Below are 27,187 nucleotides of genomic sequence, written 5' to 3'. Positions count from 1 at the left end.
TCATCAATAGTAGTACTGTGCCATGATTAAGGGAAGTCATAGTCCCACTTTGCTTTGGTCAGACCTTATCTGAAATAACCCTGTGTCCATTTCTGGGCACTATAGTTTAAGAAGGATATTGACAAGCTGGAACAAGCCCTGAAAAAGGTAAACAAAGTGATCAAAGGTTTAGAAGCTGAGCCCTATGAGGAACAGCTGAGGGAGGTGGATATGTTTATCTTGGAGAAAAGAAGGCTGTGAGAGGACATGACAAGCAGGTTTAAATATCTGAAAGGACATTACATTGAGAAGGCAAGCTAATTTTCTGCTGCTCTGGAGACTAAGACTTGGAGCAATGGATTGAAATTGCAGGGGGAAAAACCCACTTAAACATTAGGAATAACTTCCTGATTGTGAGAGGTTTTTGGTAATGTAATATTCTGCCTCAGTGTATAGTGGAGACTTCCTTCTCTGGAGGTTTTTAAGCAGAAGCTGGATGGACATCTGTTGGGAGTGCTTTGGTTGTACCTTTCCTCTATGGCAGGAGGTTGGACTGAATGGCCCTGGTGATTGCTTTCAACCCTATGAGTCGATTAAATTCTAATTGGATTCAACTTCCAAAAGGAGTTTATTACTCAGTAGGCAGATGGGAGAGGAGAAGCAGAGGGGAGAGAGTTTCCTTCACAGTGGATGTGGGGTGCATCTACACCAAGGGTCCCCAAACTAAGGCCCGGCGGCCGGATGCGGCCCTCCAAGATCATTTACCTGGCCCCCACCCTCATTTATAATATAATATTTTTATATCAGTTTTAATAATATAATATATTGTAATATACATATGATATTGATAATAATATTATGATTTTATACAATATAATACTAATAATAATACCATATAATAATATTAATTATATGTTATATATTACATATATTACAGTATAGTGGTATAGTTCAATATAGTAATATATAATGCTAATATTGTGCTATGCTAATAATATAATATATTGTATGTACATACAGCTGCTCTGAGTCCCCTTTTGTTGTCGACCGCGTTTTAGGGGATCGGGCCCTTAAGGAGAGACCCGACCCGGTCCTGAGGGAACGGACCTTGGCGAAGCCAAAAGGAGAATATAAGCTGAGATACCACCTGAAGCCGAAATGAAGAAGGTCCGTCAAAGATGAAGGAAAATCCGCCAAGGAGTCTTTATTTAGCGATTCAGCTGAAAAGGACACTAGTACCGATCATTCAGTCTACTAGCGTAACATATGTTTCAAATAAAGCCATATTTATACAATGTTTCGGTCTGACAGCCCTTTGAATTTCCCGCCCCGCTCCCCCGCCCATCTGATCGTGGATAGGCTAGGAGGTTGAACGAGGCGGGCTTTCGTTTCCCGCCTTGCTCTGCTGGCCCAATGGGGAGCCGCTTTTTGTCCCCACTCGGGCCAATCAGAGAGGAGGAGGCGGGAGCTATTGAAACAATGAAGTGACCGGACAGGAAATATCAGATTAATCCTGGCCCGGCCGATTTCTAAAGGAATTAATGGCACCCATCAAGGATGTCCGGGGTCCTGTCACGTTCACAGGTTTTTAGATATGTCTTGGGGTGTCAGACGGGAAGTAAAGAAGGGTGGTGATGAGCCGTCATTGACCCCCAGGGTGCCTTCCTGAGGCGTCCTGGCCTGGGATATGACAATGTTTGCCTTGGGGTCGAATCACCTTTAGGAATTTGGTGACTCAAGCCCTATATTGTCCATGCGATCGGAATGAGATTGGATTAAACTGTGGCAGATTATCCTTTTGTTTTTGGGAAGGGAGGTCTGGGTCATGGGGGCTAGGGTTCACGTTGGGGTCATAATATTTCCCATTTGATTCCATGATTTGACAATTATATGGGATAAAATGAAAACTAAAATAAAGTTGGAACATAAACCCAGCTGGGAAAAACACATATTTTCCGGGGATCCCAAAGAGTATAAATACATATAGGCAGATAGGTAGATTTCAAGGAGGAAAGGGAGAATCCATAGAGGGGGGGGTTACATTGCACAAAGGGGAACCATGGATGATATAAACAATTGAAAACATTGGATAAGAATGAGGTTTACAACATCTGGGGAACCCAATATGGAAAGTCATAGGAGTGGAGTTCAAGCAGCATGATTTCACAATTCATGAAGTTAGCCCAACGATTAGAAATTCATACAACAGTGGGTCATGAGGGTGTCCAGGTACATAGAATATGCAAATTCATGGATACATGAGGAAAAAGAGTTCATCTGTGATGGGAGGAATTCGTAGAGATGGCATGGGGAAGAGGCACATGTGGGTTGCAGTCTTTGGAAGTATAGGATTTCATAAGTCCAGGGGTAGGTCTGGGGAAGAGTGTTCTTCTCCTTCATAAAATCATGAAAGTATGAATGAAACGTGGAGGGCACCCGTCCGGGCACCCCCTGGCAGCTGCAGAGAGGGTGAGGGTACTTGGAGATCCATGTCTCCCCCGCGAGAGAGCGATCCCCCCATCCCCAGTTCACAGAAAGGGGCTAGGGATCTCTTAAAACCATTCCGCGGGCCGCGGGGAGAGGAAAGTCCGGGATAAGGCTGGAAGGAAGCGGTCGGTCCCGTTTGACAATCAGCTGTTGAGGTGCCGAAAACTGGACCGATTCCGGTTCCGCTGGTTGTCTTCGAGTCAGGAGCCTTAGAAAGGGTTAGGACTAAAAAAGGAGCGTTCTAGGAGTAATTTTGATAGAGATATGAGCCGATTTGTATCGTCCGCCATATTAATCTATGGCGGAGAAACCTCAGCCGGAGTTAAAGGGACGGGAGAGAGAGAGAAATTGCATGCAAAGGAAGGAGTCAGAGAAAGATACAAAATAACCAGATAGAGAGTGTTATTGTTAAAATAAATGCTACTTTTATTGGGGGATTTTGTTACATAGTTCAGGGAAGGGGAAAGTGAAATAAAAAAAGATCTTTTAATAATAGTCTGCTGCGGTCCCGCTCCGTTCCTTTGGTGAGTGACCTGCGGAACTCTCCGCTGCGTTTTTAAATTAATTTAAAAGCCGGGGTTTCGGTTATCACTTTGAGGTGAGAAGGGCGGGATATAAATGTAGTAAATAAATGTAGTAAATGAATAAATAAATAATTTTAGACTTAGCCTCACCCAGAGTCTGAAATGACTTAAAGCCACACAACAACAACAATCCTAATTAACCTAACTATCTCATTGGCCAGAAGCAGGCTCACACTTCCTATTGAAATCCTGATAGGTTTATGTTGGTTAAAATTGTTTTGATTTTTAAATATTGTATTGTTCTTTCATTGTTATTGTTGTTGTTGTTGTTTTGCAATACAAATAAGATATGTGCAGTGTGCATAGGAATTTGTTAGTTTTTTTTTCTTCAAATGATAATTCGGCCCCTCAACAGTCTGAAGGATTGTGGACTGGCCCTCTGCTTTAAAAGTTTGAGGACCCCTGGTCTACACTATAGAATTAATGCAGTTTGATACCACTTGAATAGCCACATCTCAAGATTATGGACTCCTGGGAGTTGCAATTGTACAAGGTCGTTTTTGCTTTCTCTGCCAAAGAGTGTTAGCACATCTTCCAACCAAACATCCTACGATTCTATATCATTGAACCATGGTAGTTAACGTAGTGTCAAATTGCATTAATTCTTCAGTGTAGCTGTCCCCTTGGGCACAAGCAAATTGATGCAGCTTTGCTTAACTTGCATCCTTTGTCTCATTAATAATTTTGGAAATGTTGAAGGTCGCTTTCTAAGTACCTAGAGCAAGCGTGTTTTCTGCTGCCCTGGAGACTAGGACACAGAACAATGGCTTTAAATTACAGGAAAGGAGATTCCACCTGAACATTAGGAAGAACTTCCTCACTGTGAGAGCTGTTCAGCAGTGGAACTCTCTGCCCTGGAGTTGATAAAGGCTCCTTCTTTGGAGGCTTTTTAACAGAGGCTGGATGGCCCTCTGTCAGGGGTGCTTTGAATGCGATTTCCTGCTTCTTGGTGGAAAGGGGTTGGACTGGATGGCCCACGAGGTCTCTTCCAAATCTATGATTTTATGATTCTATACCATTTACTTATATCTTGTCACCCATTTTCACTGGTGTATTAAAGGAGGAAGTTGTAGTTTTGTTTCCTTATTTCTTTGAAATCAAACTTAGTGAGACATACTGTAGTTGTCTAGAATTTCTAAGATCTCTCTCGAGATGTTTTGAAGCCTATACAGTAACCATTTCGGTAGTCATATTTCTTGCGAGTCAGATGAGATGTCTGTTTTAACTGTCTGACCCCGTTTCATCATCGCTTGGCAGCCCTTTCACTTCCGCTGAAAAAAAGAACTTTCACCTTCATTGAGACGGCCTTTGTTATCTGCGGTTTTACTGTCTTCCTGCCATGACGTTTTCCTCCACGTATCTTGGGGTTTTGAGAAGAAAAAAAGACAAAGAGGAATTTCTGGAGAGTCAAATGGAAACAAAGATAAAGGCGACACATTGTGGGTTGTGACACAAATGAGAGGGGGGAAAGTGGAAAGCGTCTTCTGTGTTATTTATAGGCACAAGCTGCAGCCCTTCCCCACGTTTTAAGACTTTAGTCAGAATATGATGAAACCCAGCGGTGTCCTAATAGGAAAAGTCAGACGTGAGTCAGCTCCCTTGCCCCTTCTTTCATAAGCAATGGGTTCACAACCATTGATGTATTTCTCAGAGTTGCAGTTTAAAAAAAAATTAATTTCTGACTCAAGATAGAAGTGTTGTCAAAGGCTTTCATGGCCAGAATCACTGGGTTGCTGTGAGTTTTACAGGCTGTATGGCCATGTTCCAGAAGCATTCTCTCCTGACGCTTCGCACACATCTATGGCACATATTCTCCGAGGTTGTAAGGACTGTTGGAAGCTAGGCAAGTGGGGTTTCCAAATATCCATATATCTGTGGAATATTCAGAGACCACCAAACAGAAGGACCATCAAACGCAGCATTGCCCAAACACAAATCAAGGAACTTGAAAGGCACTGCAGACTAACTCAACCGGAGAAGTCACCCATAACAGAGCAATTGATGAACCAACCTGGACACAGAATATTATTTGAGAACACAGAAATACTGGACCACTCTAACTACTACCACGTCAGACTACACAGAGAACCCATTGAAATCCACAAATATGTAGACAATTTCAACAGAAAGGAGGAAACCATGAAAATGAACAAAATCGGGCTATCAGTATTAAAACAACAACAACTCTGAAATCAGGACAGTAAATAAAGAACGACACTCAGAAAACAGGGGAATTCCAGATATGAAACAGTCAGAGCCAGCTAACACCTCCCAACAAAGGATCCCCCCAGGCAGGAAACAGCCACGTTTTGAAGCTGCAAGGCTATTCAATGCTAATCAAGGTGACCAATTGCAACATTCACACTTGCCTCAAGTTCTTTCTCCCACCCTGGATATTATTCTACAGATATATTAACCCCTCTTGCCTACTTTCCAACAGACCTCACAACCTCTGAGGATGCCTGCCATAGATGTGTGTGAAACACCAGGAGAGAATGGTTCTGAAACATAGCCACACAGCCTGGAAAACTCACACAACCCAAAGATAGAAGTGGTTGCATTTAAACATCAAATGGGCTTGAAGATCAATGTAATGGGATCCTGGGAGTCGGAATTTTACAAGGTTTTTAACCTTTTTTTGCCAGAATGCTGGTGCCTCACCAGAACAGCAGAGAGCCCATGGCTTTTCCAGGTACTATCCATAAACAAACAAACAAACCCACACAACGCTGTTATCCCATTCCCTGAATGTCTGACGCTTTGGGAAGAAGTTGACAACTCGAAGTCTGATTTAGGCTGGAATGATTGAACCAAGGTAAATAAAGGTCTAAATGCCCTAAAAGCACCAGATTCCATCTACTGAAAGCTAAGCAGGGTCAATTCTGGCTAGTACTTGGATAGGAGACTATAAATGAATATAAGCTGTATTTCAGAGGAGCCGCGTTGGCGCAATGGGTTAAACCCTTGTGCCAATTCTCTCAAACCAGAAGCGGCTTGCAGTATGTTCCCAAGTAGCTTCTGACATGATAAAAAAGCTGTATTTCAGAGGAAGGAGTTAACAAAAGCTATAGATTCCATACCTATAGAATGATAGAATCATTGAGTTGGAAGAAATCCCAAGGGACATCCAGTCCAAACCCATTCAGCCATGTAGGAGTACACAATCCAAGCCCTTTTGACAGATGGCCATCCAGTTTCTGCTCAAAAACCTCCAGAGAAGGAGACTCCAACACCTAAGAAAACCCAATGACAGGGTCACCATAAGGCAACAAGTAACTTGGGCTCATATATACCAGGATCTGATCCCAAATTATCTGTTTATCCCAGGTTATCTGGTAATGGGGACTCATATAATCCATTTTAAAGCAGATAAACTGAGATGAAATCCTGGGATATAGGGTAGTGTGGGAGGCATATAAATAGATAGAAATAAAGTCAAGCCACGGTAGATAAAAACAGAAACCCTCTTTGGCAGAAAAAGAGATGAAAACAGGACCTTGGATAGCTCCAAAAGAGTTATGTTGGTTAGGTTAGAACTGACTGTCCTAAAGCTGTTTCCGCACTATAGAATTATACCAGTAGGATACCACATTAATGGCCATGGCTCAATGTTATGGAATTTTGGAGATGTAGTTTTGTGGAGCACAAGCACTTTTGGGCAGAGAAGGCTGAAGACTTCTTAAAACTGCCAAGGTCCCGTACGATTGAACCATAGCAAATCAAGAGGTGCCAACCTGCATTACCTCTGCAGTGTAGATATCTGGACCAAGACCATGTTGGAATTTACAGGAACGTTACCAGATTTTTTGGAAGGAGCTTGAAAAGATCATGGAGCATTGGAACAACGAGGCTCTTTTGTATCCAACCCCAGTTAAAATTCTGGCTGTAGTTCTTTGGACCACACACATTGCTTTGTGATATTAATTGTCTATCACGCTCTTAAAGGAAGCACACGCTGACAGATTTAAGATGGGAGGATGTTTTCCGAGCTGAAGTTTCCGATCATTCTTCAAAGGCAATGTTACTGTAATTGCAATGGAATGTAATTCTCCGATGTTGCATCTCGAAATGTTGTCGTCATTCCTCCCAACTCTGCTTTCTCTAGAGTCCCGAGAAACGAAATTTCCAGGTGGCCACTTGATGCCAAAAAACATAAATGGAAAATACATGCCCGGGGGCCTTAAGGGGGTCAAGATAGGTTTGGAAATTAGTGAAACACAGTGTGGAAAGGATTTTGGGTGTACCTACACAGTAGAATTAATGACATCATGTGAACTGCCATTGCTTAATGCTGTGGGCTCCTGGAAGCTGTAGTTTTACAAACCCTTTAACCTTCTCTTCCAAACTCCAAATACTAAGGGCTCTGGCAGTGAAAGTGAAGTCCACTTGCATTAATTCTGCAGTTTGGGTGCACTGCTGTTTCCAACCAGGATTTTAGGAACCTAGGCTTCAAGTCCCCGCTCAGACATGGAAACCCATTGGATGATCTTGGGCAAGTCACTCTCTCTCAGCCTTGGAGAAAGGCAATGGCAAGCCCTCTCTGTGGGTTTGAATGCAGAATGAATGCAGTTTTTGCCCCCACTTTAACAGCCATGGCTCAATATTATGGAATCCTGGGAGTTGTAGTTTTACAAGTCTTAGTCTTTTCTGACAAAGAGTCTTAGTCTCTCACAAAACTATAATTGCCAATGATTCCATTACATTGAGCTATGGCTATTAAAGCGGTCATACATTCATTCTACAGTATAGATCAGGCATGGGCAAATTTTGGCCCTCCAGATGTTTTGGACTTCATCTCCCACAGTTCCTAACAGCCTACCAGTAAGCTGCTAGGAATGGTGGGAGTTGAAGTCCAAAACATCTGGAGGGCCAAAGTTTAGCCATGCCTGGTGTAGATGTATCTTGAGTGTCCAGAATATTATTTGTATTTCTGATAGTTGTCATTCACTCTTCAGTATTCGAATGGATGAATTTGGTCACTTTCTTTATATTGTTTAAACCATTGTTTATCTGCTTGATTTAATATATCATGAACCCATATTGTTATCCTATAATGTTTTTACCAGTGCAGTCTGATGGTTTGAGTATTGGACTAGGACATTGTGAGTCCAGGGTTCAAATCCTTGCTTGACTGTGGAAAGCTACTATGTGACCCAGGACAAGTCACACTCTCTCAGCCTCTGAGAAAGCCATGAACAAGAAAACACTTTAATAGGCTTGCCTTAGGGTCACCGTAAATTGGAAATGATTTGAAGGCACACAACAACATGGGCTGAAAATTTAACAATTGATGCAATACCCATACTGTTCTCAGAACTATCAATAGGATTAATTTCATTGTGTGTTTATTTGGTTGCATTCTGCAAGTCGCTTCTGGTATGACAGAATAGGCCGTCTATAAAGACGTTGCCCAGGGGGTGCCTGGATGTGTTACGATCCTACAGGGAGGCTTCTCTCATGCCCAGTGTGGACTACATCTCACCACATTAAAACAGTGGATGTGGCTCTTAATGAGACATGCCGCATTATCACAAGATGTCTACGCCCAACACCACTAGAGAATTTATACTGGTATTACACCACCTGACATCCATTGGGAAGTAGCAGCTAATAGTGAAAGGACCACGGCAGTGACATCTCTGGCCCACCCTCTGTTCAGATATCAGCCAGCATGCCAATGCCTTAAATCAAGAATAGCTTTCTAAGATACAGCGATACTGGCAGGAACACCTCAGCAAGCAAGAGTCCAAAAGTGGCAGGTTAAACCCATAACCTCAATCCATGGCTGACACCAGATGAGAAACTTCCTCCTGGGCACATAGAAGACTGGGAGACTTGGAAGGCGCTGAACAGACTGTGCCCTGGCACAGCGAGGTGCAGAGCCAATCCCAGGAAATGGGGTTACAAAGTGGAGTAACAAGTGTCCACTAAATGGAATAATAACAATGTATTAAATATCATTAAACATTGTATTATACACAATAAACGATTATAAATTTCAGATAAATGGTTACAAAAGCCAATCAAACTGTTGCATTCACAGTATGATAAATGGTAGTTTTATGCACAATGTAATCAACTTTCTTGGTTATCCACTTATTTCTTCATTAAAGAAGAGTAGACCCCTGATCCACAACTGGTTTCGACTACTTATAGTCTTTGTTTGGTGGTAGGGTCTGTAAGTATTGGGTAACATTAATACAATTGTACAAAGTGTTTTCTGGCTTGGTAAAATTAACAACTACTAATACATACTACTTACTTTTGTTATTTAGTTCAAACAATTCAAGCATGTACTCAATAAACCGTACAGTCATACATAGATACCGTGGAACCTATTGGGAACATAATGTGGCTTACAAATTGTTCTCTTGATACATTAAACAAAGAATGGATAAAAATAAAATAAGGAAAATATATTATGTCTATACTTACAAAGCGTTCTGTTTCAAATCAAAGATACACTGCATTCAGGTTTTATTCTACTGCGAGTATGAGCCTAAATGGCTCAACCTGTTGTTTAAATAGTCAAGAATCTCACACAGGTATTCTACAAAGCAGTGTGTAACATTGAACTCATGAGTTGCATTTAAAGAAATACAACAGATTTATAAAAAACAGTCATAAGAGTTGGTATTGTTTAAATCTTTAGGGAATTCTGTTTGGAGAGTGAAAATCCAAAATGATTCACATTGTAATAATTTGGTCTGAAAATCAATACCTTTAGAAGGTGTAACAACTTCTGGAATCTGGACCCAAAGTGACTCAGGGCTATGGTTCAAATCTTCAAAATGCTTGGAAGAATAGAATCAATTGAATGGTTTCTGACTTTACTTTTATGTTCTGTAATTCAAAGTTTGATTTCCCTGCCTGTCTGACCAATATACATTAGCGGGCAGGAACAAGTGATAGCATAAATAACCCCTTTAGTGGTACAGGTAGCAAAATGATGTATTTTATATTCAAAATTGGTGTTATGATTCTTGAAGAACTTGGCCTGTACAAATTGTGGGCATATGGAGCAGTGTCGACATGCAAAGTTATGGAATGTCGTTTCGGGTCTATATCAGAATGTATTAAAATATCTCTAATATTGTGTGTTCTCCTATGGGCAATAAGAGGGGGATTCTCACATCCTGGTACGTCACTCACCAAGTTCCAATATTTCCTCACTGTTTTTATTGCATGTTTAGATAGATTGGTCTGATATAAACCCGGAACAACATTCCATAAAATCCAATCTGGTGGGTAACTTTGCATGTCCACTGATCAGGAATCGCTCTCACCTCCAATAAAGTTCCATATTCGGATGGCAAAGCCATTCCAGGATAAAAGCCTTGTCTCAAAATATCCATAAATAATCTTAAGACTGGTGGAAAGTTGGCCAATATGTTCTTGGTATGTGGGCAATAGGCCAATAGTGGAGAAGTTTGTACGAGCTTTCAGTTTCCAGCAACTGCTGATATATCATTTAAGAAAGGATCACCAACTGAGTTCTTTGAGCCAAAAGCTGCCCCTCAAAAGGTTCTCTCCTGTTACAAATGGCAGGATATTTGCAGCAGTAGAAAGAGTTGATCTGTGATGTTTAAAGAATAAAAATATCACTTTTTATATTTAGCACATGTTGAATATTCCTTCTTCGGAACTCAGAAATCCAAAACAAAAATTATCCAAATGGGTTGCTGAGATAGTGACATCTTTATTTTTGGGTGGCTCTGCGTACATAGACTTTTGTTTCATCCACACTTGCTCAAAATGTTGTTTAATATTACCTTCAAGTAGCAGTTCAAAAGCATGTAAATGTGAATAGATTAATAGGCACCACTTTGGCGAGAAGATAATGGCGCTCCATGCAATCGTGCTGGCCACATGACCTAAGAGTTGTCTACAGGCAACGCCGGCTCTTTGGCTTAGAAATGGAGATGAGCACCAACCCCCAGAGTTGGACACGACCAGACTTAATGTCAGGAGAAAACCTTTACTTTTACTATGTTTTATAAGGTGTATTTGAAACTATAACTCCCAGGATTCCAGAGCAGTGGGCCATGGTAGTTAAAGAGATGCCAAACAGCATTAGTTTTAGTGTTGATGCACTCTTGATCATCCATCTGTTTTAATGTCACTCACTATTAGCAAGCCAGGTGCCAGTCTCTGCACTTCTGAGTGTAGCTTCAAAAGATTATTTCATGCACTACAATTCCCAGAATCCCTGGGCTGGAGAAAGAAAGAAACAAACTGATGATGTCTTAGTGAATTTGCTTTGGTTGCTTCCATAGGCATCATTAAATTAAATGCTTTGTGCAAAACATTTCATAGACCAGAGGAGAAAAATGATGACAACAACACATCCTACTATAAATAGCTTTATTAAGAATATTAATATAGTTTTTATATAATCATATTTATATTTTACTTTATATTAATATAAAACCAAAGCATACATTACAAACTAAAAGTCAACAGTACAGGAACAAATGCCCTAAGAGAGAGGCTATACAAACCAGCATCTACTTTGTTGACTTAATATCATTTTAACTGCTGTGGCTCAATGCTTATAGAATTTGGGGAGTTGTAGTTTGATGAGGTAAAACTAGGACTCCCAGGCTTCCACAGCATTGAGCCATGGCAGTAAAAGTAGTGTCAAACTACATTCATTTGGTGATATAGATGCGCCCAGAGGGTGGATCAAAGATGGATAGGGCAAGAGACCTCCCAACCTGCAATAAAATGGAGTGGCAACAGAGGTTTGCAAAGGTCAGAGCTGGTACTGAAAGAGACGTAAAGATGTCTTACATTCTTTTCAACTGAGTAGGCAATTCTGTAAAATCATTAATTCAGTGCTTACAGATGAGACTGCACACGGAAATGTGTGTTCTTTGTCCTAGGGTTCAATGCAATCATGGGAGTTGTAGTTTTCCAAGGTCTTTAGTCTTTTCTGTCAAAGAGTGCTGGTGCCTCACCAAACTGCAACTCCCAGGAGTTCATAGCATTGAGCTATGGCAGTTCAAGTGGTGTCAAACTGCATTAATTTTACAGTAGAGATGGGTTTTAAATTGAGTGAAAATAATGCCTCTTGCTCTTTTAGACTAATGTTCCACTCAACTTGCTGATTTTGTGTCTTTTGCCAAGGACGATAGGCCAAAAGGAACAACCCCTGTTGCATTTTTGAGTCTACTGCCCAAGTGCTCAATGGCACACAGACTAAACTGGAAAGACTACCAGCCATCCGGTGTCTGCTCCCAATCCACTCCATATAAAACCTATTCAGTGTCTTCAAATCAAGGCACCATGTCATGCCATTCAAGCATAAGATGGAGAAGGACTCTCCCTTCCTTCAGGAAGCTAGGATCTGTTTGAATAGTTCTGACTGACTGCAACCAGACACCTTGGCACCCTTGTCCCGTTCTTCATCAGTCAAAGGAATGCCATTTCCAGTGCTGGCATGCCTTCAAGAATGGAGCTGCTCTTCCCTTCCCGCACTGAGATGCCAATCTACCTCTCAAAAACAGCTGCTCTTTCCAAAGCAGCTGACCTCCCTCATCTTTCCAGTCCCACTGTCTATAAAGCCTGGTCCGTCTGAGTCAAAGGATAGAACTTTTTCATTGTGCACAAAGGAACAGAGCGGACTGGCAAGACACATCGTCCACTACATATGAGAGCAAAGTGACATCTTTAGAAAAACAGGATAACCTGTGCAACACACACTGGATACCCTTCAGTGGCATGGCCAGGGTTCAGCCATAAGAGCCAAGGGGTTGCTGTTGCTATCCACTCTGAGGCAGTTGCTTCAGGATGTCTAGTAGTATGAGTGATCCTATGGCAACCCTGTGAACAATTCCACTGAATACCCTTCAGTGGCACAGGCAGGAATTTAGGCAAAAGAACCAAGGGGCTGCTATTGCTATCCACTTTGAGGCAGCTGCTTCAAGTCACCTAATAGTATAACCAATCCTGTGCCACTCCTGAGAACAATTTTCCATTCATATTCAAAGGAAGAAAAGAAGAGAAGATGGAAGGGACCAGCAAGACAGAAAGTTCAGTTTTGCACCGGTAATGGCACAGTGTCAATACCATTTTTACCTCAAGGAAAGGGCTACCAGTGGGTACTTCCTTCTATTTACTCCCACACAAACCCCTGCAAAATGACAGCCAGCTTGGGCGAAAAACATGATGAAAGCCACCTGCCTCAGCTGAAGGATCAAGGGCAGAGAAAAAACTCAAGCAGGGTATTTGGCGGCCAGGAGGGCCATGTCCTTTTGGCAACGCTTGACCCAGTCCCGGTAGAGATGGCAAATTAGGTAACCAGTGAATTTCATGATGAAGGCGTCCTCCATTCCTGGCGGCTCGGCTGGAATGACAGGGCCAGGTAAGATGCCCAGGGGAGCCATGACGGCTTTCAGGTTGTTTGTGAGACCGAGACACTGTACGCTTGAAGTGTCGAGCAGGCGATGCAGTTCGGAGGCTTCTGGGTTCAGATCGGTTTGCTGGCGCTTCACCGCGGCTAGATACTCCGGCAAATTGGAGAAGGCCCCAAAGTTCTGCTGCAAGCGTTCGGGGTCGCTAAGGTCCAGCCATGCCACGGTTGAAAGAGTAGGCAGTGGCAGCCCCGGAAAAGGCTGGGGAGAAGGGTTAAAATCCGGCTCCCCAAAGGGCTCCTCTTGGTGAAATGCCTACAAGGAAGCAAGGAGAAACCCACGAGACAGTCAGAAGTGTTTGACCGATTTTTGACATTTGGACCCCACCCATCGTCCAAGGAACTTGGGAGTGGGTGGTGTCGGTGCCTGAGGCAGCCACATTTTTTCTCTGCAAGAGGCTTGTCAGATTGTTTTACGTTTGTGTGAAATACGGTGACCGACCGTTACAAGGTCAGGGAGGGTGGGGAACACAAGGCCTTCCAGATGTGCTTGGAACACTGACATCTTCCAGACTTCAGGGGACTATATACATGTGTATACTTGCTTTCAAACTATGTGTCAACTTCTGGTAAGCCCATTAATCATGTAGGGTATTTCTAGACAAAGAATACTCAGAGATGGTTTGCCATTGTCTCGCCGTCTGAAACATAGCCTTCAGTTGTGTCAATGGACTAGAGTTTGTGGCTAGATCCCAATACTGCTGTTTCTCTTCAAACCTCTCTTTGTGATATATCCACCAGCTCCAGTCTATTGACAGTGGGTTGAACAGAGACAATGGTTTCATGGGACATTACACATACTATAACATAAGTTAACAACCCAGCCTCACGAGGGTTCTCTTGCTTGTTTTATCACAACTTTCTGGTTCCCAGCCAGCATCACATTATATTCCAAAAACTCCCTCCATCATTGATCTGGTTATCTACCATAATCATCTTGGTTATAGTCATCTTTTTCCTCACCCTTTTCCCCAGAACAGCCATTGTTAAAACTGAGCTGGTTACCTCATCATCATACCCACAAGTTTTGTATTTCTATTTTCACAAGCATGACTGTTTATCCATAAATGTCCCTAGGCACTTTACTCCGTGCATCTGATGAAATAAACTCAGCATCTAGACTGTAGAATGAAAACAGTTTGAGACCACTTTAACTGCCAAGGCTCAGTGCTACAGAATGAGGGAAATGGTCTGCCAAGGAATAGTAAAAAGGTAAAGGTTTTCACCTGACATTAAGTCTAGTCGTGTCTAGTTGTGTCTGACTCCGGGGGTTGGTGCTCATCTTCATTTCTAAGCCAAAGAGCCAGCGTTGTCCGTAGACACCTCCAAGGTCATGTGGCTGGCATGACTGCATGGAGCACCGTTACCTTCCTGCCAGAGTGGTACCTATTGATCTACTCACATTTACATGTTTTCGAACTGCTAGGTTGGCAGAAGCCGGGGCTAACAGTGGGAGCTCACCTCGCTCCCCGGATTCAAACCGCTGACCTTTCAGTCAGAAAGTTCAGCAGTTCAGTGGTTTAACCAACTAAACTACGGGGTGCCATGGCATTGAGTCATGGTAGTTCAAGTGGTGTCAAATTGCATTCATTTTACTGTGTAGATGCACCCATAGAATCCATAGAACTCAACACAGACATTTCTGGAGAGGAAAACAACTATATTTTAAAGAGCTCAGAAAGTGGAATAAGAATTCAGGGCTCAATTGTTGCAAACACACATAAACACAAACACACACCTCTGTTAAAGAATTCGGCACACTTTGAAGACTCACATAGTTTGACAGCAGCTGTTCTGAGCCCTCTTGCATGTAAAGTGTCATGTTGCGTGCTTTTTCTATTCTGAGTGCTATTTCTTGGTGAGATCGAGAAGACGACGAAGAGAGGTTTTTGGGTACATCCACTGCAAACAAAGAAATGGACTAAAGGTTAAGATATATACAAACACCTGAATTTGCTAATAGCTCCAGGTTGTTTTTCATAGGCAAAGGGACTTTGGACAACTGCTGGTGGAGAAGAGTATGAGAACCAGGGAAAGAGTAGAGAAAACACAACTAAACCAATCTTTGTGCCTAACTTTTACAGTAGCTTTGATCTATTTTCCTCCACAAGTCCCACTTTCGTACCACTACTTACTGTAACAGTTTTCTTGCATATTTATTTGGGCCCGGGCTGTGGCGCAGGCGGGAGAGCAAGCCAGCTGCAATTAACTGCAATGAATCACTCTGACCAGGAGGTCATGAGTTCGAGGCCGCTCGGAGCCTATGTTTGTTTGTCTTTGTTCTATGTTGAAAGGCATTGAATGTTTGCCTATATGTTTAATGTGATCCGCCCTGAGTCCCCTTCGGGGTGAGAAGGGTGAAATATAAATGCTGTAAATAAATAAATAAATAAATTTCTAGTGAGACCCCAAAACATAATACTGTTATTTCCACTCCAAATGTTTCTCCACATTTGCGATTTTGACTTTTGTGGATTTGATTATTCATGGATTTGAATAAAATATCCTTTCTTTAGTTCCTGCAGTGTTCTCTCATCATGATGGAGGACTTAAGAGATTTTTCGAGAAAACATCTGTCCAGTGCAATTCTATGGTCATCATCCAGCAGAAGTCAACCACAGAGTCATGCTGGAAAACCTGGAAACTTCTAGTTCTACCAGCATGACTCCTTTGGAATATCCTTTGATAGAATCACATTGCAGAGCCTAGGGATTTCTAGGGTGCTTCCAGACAGCCTCATAATCTGGGACAAATAAGTGAGGCAAAAAAATCACGGTACTTGACAGCTGTCAGGTACACAGAGCTGTCAACTCCGGTCAATGCTCCTCCGGCATCCTGACACATTTGTTTGTAGAGAATTTTAGAAATCTGCAAGATGGACCCACCAGAAGTTTACTCTTAACTTTTTAAACTGATACCCTGAGATCTGCTGGACTTTATAAACATTGATTCAAATATCTGAATTTGCACACAAGCAGATTTCTTATCATCTCTCCTTAACCTCCTGCTGCCTTTACTTTTTCCCTCTTGAACACCGTTTCCCTTTGGGGTCACTTGTCTGCCATGCTGGTGCCCACTGTATAAATTCAAGTTGTGTTTAATTTCATAAACATCAGAACAAAGGAATGGTTGCAGAGAGTTCTCACAGGGATTGCTTTCTAATTGTGCTTCCATTTAGCCATCTGTGTGTCCATGGCTCCATTTGTTTACAGCTGTTTTGAAATTTTAAAAACATACACATTCACAAGAACAGTCCACACCAGTGTATAGGGATTAAGTCATGTGTCTTCCTTGATTGCAGGGATATACAGTAATGCAAATATATATATTTTTTGCCCAAAATCAGGTTATCAGTGCACCTTTTTAACCTGTGTTTTTTGGCTGTTAATGCGATGCAGTGTGCATTTTTGGCAAACATCATTTAGCCACTCTAGCTTTTATCCCAGTTTCTTCTTCATTTTAGGGCATGTGTAGAAGGGCCCTTAGAGCAGTGGTTCTCAACCTGTGGGTCCCCAGATGTTTTGGTCTTCAACTCCTAGAAATCTTAACAGCTGGTAAACTGGCTGGAATTTCTGGGAGTTGCAGGCCAAAACACCTGGGGACTCAGGTTGAAAACCACTGCCTTAGAAAGATGTTTCCTTTCACAATTCTGGGATCTTTCAGAATAGACTCACACTGGAGAACCTAGAGATGTCAAAGAGATAACATCAAACATGTAAATAATCAAATCTGCAATCCTCAGAACTACAAAATGTGGAGAGATAACATTACTTGACCAATGAATAAGTTGACACAGGTTTTGAGGATTGATTTATGAGAAAATGCCTAGGCTTACACATGAGTATGTACAGTACCTGTCATAAAGAAATATGACCCGGTTCTTTTCCAACCACTTGAATCTTTTCTTTGACTAGCTTTGCTCTATAACCTCCCCCCCCCCCCCCCGGCCAATCTTTTTTACTTTCAAATATTTAGTCTGAAGGGTTAAATAGAATTTATAGGGATCCCTTGAGGCTACGTGTGGGGTTTTTCACCCACTGAAAATGCTCAACTTGGAGAGAGGGCACGGGCATTGGGTTACAGTCAAGTCACACAGTCTTTCCATCTGCAACCGTCTTTATTTAGAGACTTCTGTTGCCCTTCAGCTCACAAGCTCCCAAGGCAGCTTTCAAAGTCATAAAACCAACTCCAACAATGATAACGATCTGTTAGGTTTTACGACAAACAAACAATAACAAAGTGCTTCAGATTTGCAGCCCACCACACAACATGTGTCATATGAGAGGCATGGGTCTGTATTCATTACACCAAATTTCAAAATACTTTAGAATTGAAATCCATCCCCTTTTCACCAAATGCCACCCAGCTTTCTCCTTAAAAATCTAGTTGAACAGCATGCTGCTTTGCCATACATACACATTTCAATAACATTTTAAAATATTATTTAAAAATGGTTTAAAACACAGCTGTCCCTCCATATTTGCAGATTTAACTTTTGGGGATTTGGTTATGTGATAATTGGATTCATATGTCCTCCTAGGAATCTCTAGGCTCTCCAATTTGACCTTGTGGTCAACTTCCAGTGTTAGATCAGCATGCAAAGGAGATTCATCTGATGGAGTAGATTTAAGTCCACCAAAGCTTATGTTACCAACTTTTTTCAGTTTCAGTAGTACTGCAAGAGCCTCTTGTATATTTATTAAAGTTACCGACAAGTCAAACTTTATAAACTAACTAGCTGTGCCCAGCCACGCGTTGCTGTGGCATTTTCTGGTGGTGTTGGTGAGAAATTGTTGAGTTAGTGGTGGTATTGAATGTCTGTTGTATGGTAGTCTTTATGTTTAGTATGTACACTGAAGTGGATTATATGGCAGTGTGGAGTCAAGATAATCCAGTTCAAAGCAGATAATATAAGATTCTAAATGGGTTATATAGCTGTGTGGAAGGGCCTTGAGTCTATACTGCCATATAATCCAGTTAAAATCTGATAATCTGTGAATTATCAGATTTAAGTGAGGCCTAACTGTGCCTGTCCCCTGGGCTGAGTAGGTTGCTAGGAGACCAAGTGGGCGGAGCTTAGCCTTCAAACTGGCAGCAATTGGATAAAAACTATTATTCCTCTCCCTGTAATTAGGACTTTATTTTTCTTTTCTTTTTGTTGTATCAACCTAGAGCCATGAATAATGGATTGTGTTGTTAAATTTCGAGGTTGGGGGGCCTGTAGTTTTGTTGTTTTGTCCGCTGCCCTGATGCCATCACTCTTTTATATATATAGATTAATGAAATGTTTTTGCTTCTGCACGCAAATCCAAAGGGACGCTGGTTTTCATTTCCTTAAAAAGGTTAAACAATGCCCATAACAACCTATTCCAAAGGATCATTGACACACTTGGATTCTTCCAGCAGAAACAATTGCTAATCCTTATTTTTGGCCAGAAAAAAAACAATAGTATTGGGAGCCTGGAGGGGCTGAGGCTAGAAAATCAGCTTTAGGGAGATGCCCAACATGCCAGGGCTTGTCCTTTGTCCTCTCCATCCTTATGCCCTGCTGGGAGATTCTTGGCTGTTCTGGGAAACCAAATGCTAGACAAGAAATGGACTTTGGATCATCCCCGGAAGCATTCTTCAGTGCCACTCCCTGAGATCCTTCAATTGGAAAATCCAAAAACTGCACCTGGCTGAGCATTTATGCAAAGCAGAAGCTTGGCATCTTGAAAATCTCTTTCAAGTTCCCAGTAAATAATTAACTCTCGCTTCAGGTGCCAGGGTGGAAAATACGTGCAGAGATGAACTTTTCATTCATGGAAAGATTGGGTGCGGAGAGGAAAGAATACAATATTGGACTTTTACGGTTAAGGAGCCAATGAGGTGGAGAAGGCAAAGGGATGGGTAGAGCAGTTTAGGCTTTTGTTGTGAAATGTGGAAAGAGAAAGAAGAGCTGAAGATTAAGGTATGTGAGTGTGTATCAAAGACAAAGGTAGCCCTTGGCAAGTTGCCATGGAAGAATAAGTCGCTGTATTCTTAATAACTATAGAACAGAGGTGAGAATGATAGTATTCTCAAAATGTTCTTGGACTGCCATTCCCAGCATTATTGAGCATTGACTATAATGTCTAGAGCTGCTGGGCGTTACAGTTCAATGAAGTTTGGGGGGCTTCAGGATCCACTGATGCATTTTGTTTCACTTCCACAGAATTCTGCACATTTGAATTCTTGTATTTTTTAATATCCATTCATAAATGTCCACCCAAGCAATTAAGGAAAAGCTAGATAATCTTTCTGTCAACTTTATTGCTGTTGTGTGTCTTCAAATTCTTTCTAACTTAAGGCAGCTCTAAGGTGAACCTATTACAGTAGTTTATTGCTAAGATTTGTTCAGAGAGACTTTGCTTTTGCCGTCCTGTGAGAGTGTGAGACATGCCCAAGGTCACCTAGTTGGTTTCTTTGACAGAGCAATGATTTGAATCCTGGTCTCCCAGAGCCCTTGTTCAATTCTCAAACCACTTCACCACATTCGTTCTTTGGTAAACTATAAAAAGCTGTATCTGTCTCTCCCTTCTCTGTTTGTTTGATGACTGCCCACAAGTGGCATTTCCTATTACAGACCAGGCAATTATGAGATTTTGTGGTTTCTTTGTGTAACAATGGGACTTTGTCTGACCTCTCAATGCTCTTTGAATTTTCACCGGCTTCAATTCAAACAAGTCATCATGGCATCAGCCACCTCGTTCCCACTCCAATGTATTCCTTGCTTGCTTATGCTTCTCTCCATTGAGACCCCGAAAGAGCTATTATTTACCTACATTTCCAACATGCTTCTAGCTGTTCCTATAACTATACCATGTGAATCTGGAGCAAGGGTAGGCAACTGTGATAGGTCTAGCAGAATCATCTTTTTTTTGCCTCTGGGGTCCTTTGAAGGCTGCATGAATGGCCAAAAAGGCTTCCCTTAAAGCCAGATGCAGCCAGAAGTCCACTTCTGGGTTTTGTTGTTGTTGCTATTGTTGCTATTGCTATTATTATTATTATTATTATTATTATTATTATTATTATTATTATTATGTTATTTATACTCTGCTTTTTCTCCCTAAAAGGCTATAAGCCCCACCTAGAATCATAAAGTTGGAAGAGACTGCATGGGCCATCCAGTCAAATACCCAGCCATGCAGGAAAAGCAGAATCAAAGCACTCCCGACAGATGACCTTCCATTTCAATGCCTCCAAAGAAGGGGTTTTCACCACACTCCAAGGCAGAGAGTTCCACTGCTGAACAGCTCTTATGATCAGGAAGTTCTTCTTAATGTTCAGGTGAAATCTCCTTCATTGTAATTTGAACCCAATGCTCCCAGTCCTAGCCTCAAGGGCAGCAGAAAACAAGCCTACTTCCTCTTCCTTATAGCATCCTTTCAAATATTTAAACAAGCCTGCTTCCTCTCAGCCTTCTCTTCTACTGGCTAAACAGACTCAACTCTTTATGCCACTCCTCTGAGGGATTCACGATTTCCAAATCTGGTTTGTGGAACATAAAATACGTGCTTTTCAAAACCCAGAAGTGGGCTGGATTTTGAAAAAAAAAACAGGCCAATTGTTGCTTCTGGAGGTAACTGGGAGAAACAGGTCAGATTCTGCAAGTCAGAAAAAAGTGGAAATCTAGCAGGCCCAAGGTCCAAAGAATTATCCTTGGAGAGGTCGCATGTAGTCATTGCTTGCATTTTACCCAATGTTGCCGTAACACAATGGTGCATGAAGGCTTTGTTAGCATAATCTGTGATTTTCTGAACACAGCTAGTTAGTCATGCAGGATGGCTTGATAAGTTTCCAGTATGTAATGATGCAGAAGCCAACTAATTTTTTTGAATGACTTGGGGGCTATTTGTACCTGGCTGGTTAGCTGGGCCACAGGTTGGACAGGTCAAACAACTTCTATTTCTGTTTAATTTTTTTGAAACCCTAGATTGGAATCCTCCATGTTTTTTTGGGAAGTATAAAATTGCACACAACTAAGTAGCAGAGGTGGTTATAACCTGGTTATTGAATTGCAAAGATGTGTAACCAACACTTAGGTAAAGGTTTTATCCTGACATTAAGTCCAATCATGTCTGACTCTGGAGGTTGGTGCTCATCTCCATTTCTAAGCCAAAGAGCCAGCATTGTCTGTAGACACCTCCAAGTTCATGTGACCAGCACGACTGCATGGAGTGCTGTTACCTTCCCGCCGGAGCAGTACCTATTGATCTACTCACATTTGCATGTTTTCGAACTGTTAGGTTAGCAGAAGCTGGGGCTAACAACGGGTGCTCACACTGCTCCCCAAATTTGAACCTGAGACCTTTTGGTTTGCAAGTTCAGCAGCTCAGTGCTTTAATACGCTGTGCCACCAGGGGCTCCTACACTTACCTGATACATACTGGGACCAACCTTACTGGTGTCTCATTGCATATTGAATTTTTTTGATGGCAATGCTATGTAGTTAAGAAGCAACAGCCCTTCACTCAATATGTACATTATACATCTTTGGCATTCTGTTTACTGCACTTATATATATATATATGCAATGCCTCAATAGTATTCCAATGCATCTTTTTGTTCCATAGGATTCAGGAAGGAATATAAATTTCTTCCCATTCATAGATATTTTTCTTTGATAAAGTCCAGTGCCAGCTGGCCATTTCAATGTTTGTGGGATGGACAATCCACATTGTGTTTTAGTGTGAACTTTACAGGAGCTGTATCAAGCACTGAGTCCTAGCTCCCAAACAGGTTCAGAAACCCAGATAGTTCTTTTAATGACCAGACTAAATCCAGAGCAGGTTCTAATGTCCCACTGCTATTGAAGCTGCCAATGATTCAGTTGAATGAGGAATGGAACCTTGTTTTGCACAGTCCTATTTCAAAAGCTCATAAGGCTTATCCTCTCAGTGCATATTCCTTCAACTTTCACATTCCTTTTGAAAACATGATTTTATGCTTCTGCAACAGAGTGGTGCAGTGGTTTGGGAATTGGACTATGACTCTGGAGACCAGAGTTCTCTTCTGGGTGAATGAATTATCCCACAATAGAGTCTCTTTAGGGTCAGAAACAACTTGAAGGCACACAACAACAAAGTATTCTGCATAGATATTCCCTTACAGGGTTGCCAACTGACCAGAAGACTTTCACAGCTTTTTTCTGTGCTTGGAGAGAGCAATCCCTTCTCATTTGAGGGTGAAATTAGGATCAGGAATTGATAACGCTCAACACAGAAGGGGAGCACTGAATGATATGACAATGAAAATCAATCCTAGGTTTCAAACCAACTTGAGAATTAAATGTTCAGGGTGGGAGAAAGAACTCTTGTCTGTTTGAGGCAGGCGTGAATGTTTCAATTGGCCAGCTTAATTAGCATTGAATAAACTTTCAGCTTCAATGTCTGGCTGCTTACTACTTGGGGGAATCCTTTGTTGGGAAGTGTTAGCTGGCCCTGATTTATTCATGTTTTCTGAGTGGCGTTCTTTATTTACTCAGTAACTCCTCCAAATAAAGGTTTCCCCCAGGCAGTAAGAAGCCAGACCTTGAAGCTGCAAGTTTATTCAATTCTAATCAAATTGGCCAATTGCAAAATTCACACTTCTCTCAAACAAGAGTTCTTTCTCCCACTCTGGATATTCTACAGATGTACAAACCCCACTTGACTGGTTTCCAACATACCTCACAACCTCTGAGAATGCCTGCCATAGATGCAGGAGAAACGTTAGGAGAGAATGTTTCCAGAACACGGCCACACAGCCGGGAAAACTCACAGCAACCCAGGATTATGATAATCAGGCAACAGTTACCATTTCTAATTTTTAAAAGAGGCTCAGCTCTTTCACAAAGTCGAAGGGGTAGGATCTAAAGTTCAACATCAGGGAAAGAAAATGTCCTTATTTCAGTTTCATGTACTTTGGCTTAGATATAGTTGCCGGAGCGAGTCCAGCAGTTTAAAGGGCATCTGCACACAATAGCTACTGTTATCCTTATGCCAACCCTGCAAGGTGGAACCATTTAGCTCCAGTTTCTTGTCTGCAACTGGGATCCCATCTACATTGCCACATAATGCCGTTTCAGAATGCAGTTTAGCTGCATTGAACTGGATTATATGAGTCTGCACTGCCATATGAAGCACTAGAATGCAGTTAAACAGCATTCTGAAACTGAGTTGTAGATGGGGCATACAAGGTTGCTATCCATGTCTGGGTAGGAAAGGCCTCCCTTTCACAACTTTGTCTCTTGGGCATTAAACTCGTCTATGATCTAGTCTATCCTGTCTAAAGTTCAACCCTGCTGAAAATCCTGAAAACTCCGGGATTAACCTTTGTTTTCTCTTACAAGTCTAATGCTTCTGATACCCTGCTAAAATCAAAATATTGCATAAAAGTGTCCAAGAGCCTATGATGTAAAATGTATTTATTGGATTGTTTTAAACTGATTGTTTTAATTGCTATGTTTTATTTTTGTACTGTATACCGGCATTGAATTTGCCAGATTGTGAGCCGCCCTGAGTCCCTTCGGGTGTTAGCTGGCCCTGATTGTTTCATGTCTGGAACCATGTAGAGCCAGCTAACCCCTTCCAACAAAGTATTCCCCCAGGCAGGAATCAGCCAGGCTTTGAAGGTGCAAGGCTATTCAATGCTAATCAAGGTGATTAATTGCGACACTCACACCTGCCTCCAGCAGACAAGAGTTATTTCTCCCACCCAGGACATTCCACAGATATATAAACTTCGCTTGATTAGTTTCCAATACACCTCACAACCTCTGAGGATGCCTGCCATAGATGTGGGCAAAATGTCAGGAGAGAATGTTTCTGGAACACGGCCATACAGCCTGGAAAACTCACAGCAACCCATTGATTCTGGCCATGAAAGCCTTTGACAACATATTTAAACATTTCCTGCACACTTCTTTGGCTGCATCTCTATCTGTATAAGTTACCTATCTTTACACCCTTACATTTGTCCAATGTTATCATAGGCTCTTGGACACTTTTATGGAATATTTTGATTTTAGCAGAGTGTATCAGAAGCACTAGACTTGTAAGAGAAAGCAAAGGTTAATCCCAGAGTTTGCAGGATTTTCAGGACAACACACTTCTGATACACTCTGCCAAAATCAAAGTATTGCATAAAAGTCTCCAAGGATATCTGTTGACATTGGACAAATGTAGGTGTGTGTGTTTTAAAAATAAGTAACTTATACAGAGATGCAGCTGAGGAAGTGTGCAGGCAATGACTAAATACAGTAGAGTCTCACTTATCCAACATAAATGGGCCGGTAGAATGTTGGATAAGCAAATATGTTGGATAATAAGGAGGCATTAAGGAAAAGCCTATTAAACATCAAATTAGGTTATGCTTTTATAAATTAAGCACCAAAACATCATGTTATACGACAAATTTGACCGCAAAAGTAGTTCAATATGCAGTAATGCTATGTAGTAATTACTGTATTTATGAATTTAGCACCAAAATATCACGATATATTGAAAACATTGACTACAAAAATGTGTTGGATAATCCAGAACGTTGGATAAGCAAGAGTAAGTGAGACTCTACTGTAGTTGGAATTCCTGCCTGATAGACTTCCATCAAAGGCAGGGAAGACTTAATGTGAAAAGAAGACATCTCTCACTTAGTTGGCACTGCAGCCCTACACTGTAGAACTAATGCAATTTGACATCTCTTTAAGTGCCATGGCTCAAAGTTAGTATCGAATGCACTTTGACATCGCTTTAAGTGCCATGGCTCAATGCTATGAATCCCAGGTGTTGTAGTTTGCTAAAGGCCTTGCACAACTCTCAGGATTCCAGAGAACTGAGTCAAAACTGCATTCATTCTCAAGTGCAGATGCACTCAAAGAGCGGTGGCATCCTTACAAAACTTTGGTCTTCCAGGTGTTTTGGACTTCAACTCCCACCATTCCTAACAGCCTCAGGCCCCTTCCTTTTCCCCCTCAGCCGCTTAAGCGGCTGAGGGGGAAAAGGAAGGGGCCTGAGGCTGTTAGGAATGGTGGGAGTTGAAGTCCAAAACACCTGGAGGGACCAAGTTGGCCCATGCCACAATCACAGCACTCCTACCTAGCTTCTGCATACAAGAAACACTTCCAGAGCAGACTCCAGACTACCCCCTTGCCCCCCAACAATACAAAGGGACAGCCCTGGCTTGGCCTAAGGGTTCAAGGGAAGGGTCGGGGGGCGGTTCGCCCTACCTGGGAGCACCTCCATCGCGCTGGGTCCGGCTTTGCGCCGCTTGTTGCGGCTCCTTCCCCGGCGCGGGAGTTTTATAGCGGGCGCCGGGCTTCCTCCCCTCCCCTCCCCTCTTCCTCCTCCTCCTCCTCCTCCTCTTGCCCGGGGACCAGGCATTCCAGGCGCCTGACATCACCGGGTCCTGGCCGCCCGCCTTCCCGGAAAAGGGAACCTAATCCCCTTCCTCCTCCTCCCGAGGCTCACCTCTCCGGAGCAACTTGGCACCCAAAGGCACCGGCCAGGAGCGCAGAAGAAGGGGCCGGCGGTGGGGATTAAGGGACAAAGCCGGAGGGAAGAGAAAGAAGCCCGTGTGACTCATTTGTATGACTCTACAGTGCTTTCCCTTCTTAACTTTAAGAGAAGCCCCCCCCCCCAACTACTTTTTTATTTATCGTATCAGAAGTTTTAATGTATTTAAAACTATAAGCAAAGTCAAAAACTTGCCATTATACTAAAAGTTCTTTGACCAAAAGCTGTCCACTTGGAATGCCTCTGGTGTTGCTATAACAGGCATGGGGAAACTGAGGCCCCGGGCCAGATGTGGCCCCCTGGGTGGTTGCCTCAGGCCCTCCTCATATTCCTTGTCCTTGTCACACCTCAGGTTAGCTACACCTTGCTAAATACACCAGGTTATAGTCTTTTGTAGGTTTTCCCCTGATGTTAAGTCCAGTCGTGACCGACTCTGGGGATTGGTGCCCATCTCCATTTCTAAGCCGAAGAGCCGGCATTGTCCGTAGACACCTCCAAGGTCATGTGGCCAGCATGACTGCATGGAGCGCCGTTACCTTCCCGCCGGAGTGGTATCTATTGATCTACTCACATTGGCATGTTTTCGAACTGCTAGGTTGGCAGGAGCTGGGGCTAACAGCGGGCGCTCATTCCACTCCTGGGATTTGAACCTGGGACTTTTTGGTCCACAAGTTCAGCAGCTCAGCCCTTTAACACACCGTGCTATCACGGACACCTGTAGTTTATTATGGTAAAGGTAAAGGTTTCCCCTGACTTTAAGTCTAGTCGTGTCCGACTCTAGGGGTTGGTGCTCATCTCCATTTCTAAGCCGAAGAGCCAGTGTTGTCCATAGACACCTCCAAGGTCATGTGGCCGGCATGACTGCATGGAGCGCCGTTACCTTCCCGCCGGAGCGGTACCTATTGATCTACTCACATTGGCATGTTTTCAAACTGCTAGTTTGGCAGGAGCTGGGGCTAACAGTGGGCGCTCATTCATCTCCCGGGATTTGAACCTGGGACCTTTTGGTCCGCAAGTTCAGCAGCTCAGCGCTTTAACACACTGTGCCACCAGGGGCTCCTGTAGCTTATTAAGGTAAAGGTAAAGGTTTTCCCCTGATGTTAAGTCCAGTCGTGACCGACTGGGGTTGGTGCTCATCTCCATTTCTAAGCCAAAGAGCCGGCGTTGTCCGTAGACACCTCCAAGATCATGTGGCCGGCATGACTGCACGG

The 27,187-nt window shown here is 42.5% G+C and overlaps 1 protein-coding gene across 1 annotated transcript; it reads right to left on the bottom strand.

The window, feature by feature from the left end:
• Positions 1-11,397: 11,397 nt before the first annotated feature.
• ctf1 (cardiotrophin 1) lies at positions 11,398-25,807 on the bottom strand. Its single transcript, XM_062984481.1, has 3 exons — positions 25,691-25,807; positions 15,239-15,366; positions 11,398-13,720 (listed from the first exon to the last, which is right to left on the bottom strand). The coding sequence occupies exons 1-3, from the start codon at positions 25,704-25,706 to the stop codon at positions 13,268-13,270; spliced, it is 597 nt and encodes a 198-aa protein (XP_062840551.1). The 5' UTR covers positions 25,707-25,807; the 3' UTR covers positions 11,398-13,267.
• Positions 25,808-27,187: the final 1,380 nt, after the last annotated feature.

Source organism: Anolis carolinensis, chromosome 6 (assembly GCF_035594765.1).
Source record: "Anolis carolinensis isolate JA03-04 chromosome 6, rAnoCar3.1.pri, whole genome shotgun sequence".
NCBI classification, from domain to species: Eukaryota; Metazoa; Chordata; class Lepidosauria; order Squamata; family Dactyloidae; genus Anolis; species Anolis carolinensis.
This window is presented reverse-complemented; position numbering and strand designations above follow the sequence as displayed.

Bases quoted from the DNA above. Each gene is read 5' to 3' on its own strand.
- ctf1 (XM_062984481.1), bottom strand. The intron at 13,721-15,238 runs GTGAGTCTTCAA...GCTTCCTTGTAG, and splicing joins AACAGCTGCTGTCAAACTAT to GCATTTCACCAAGAGGAGCC.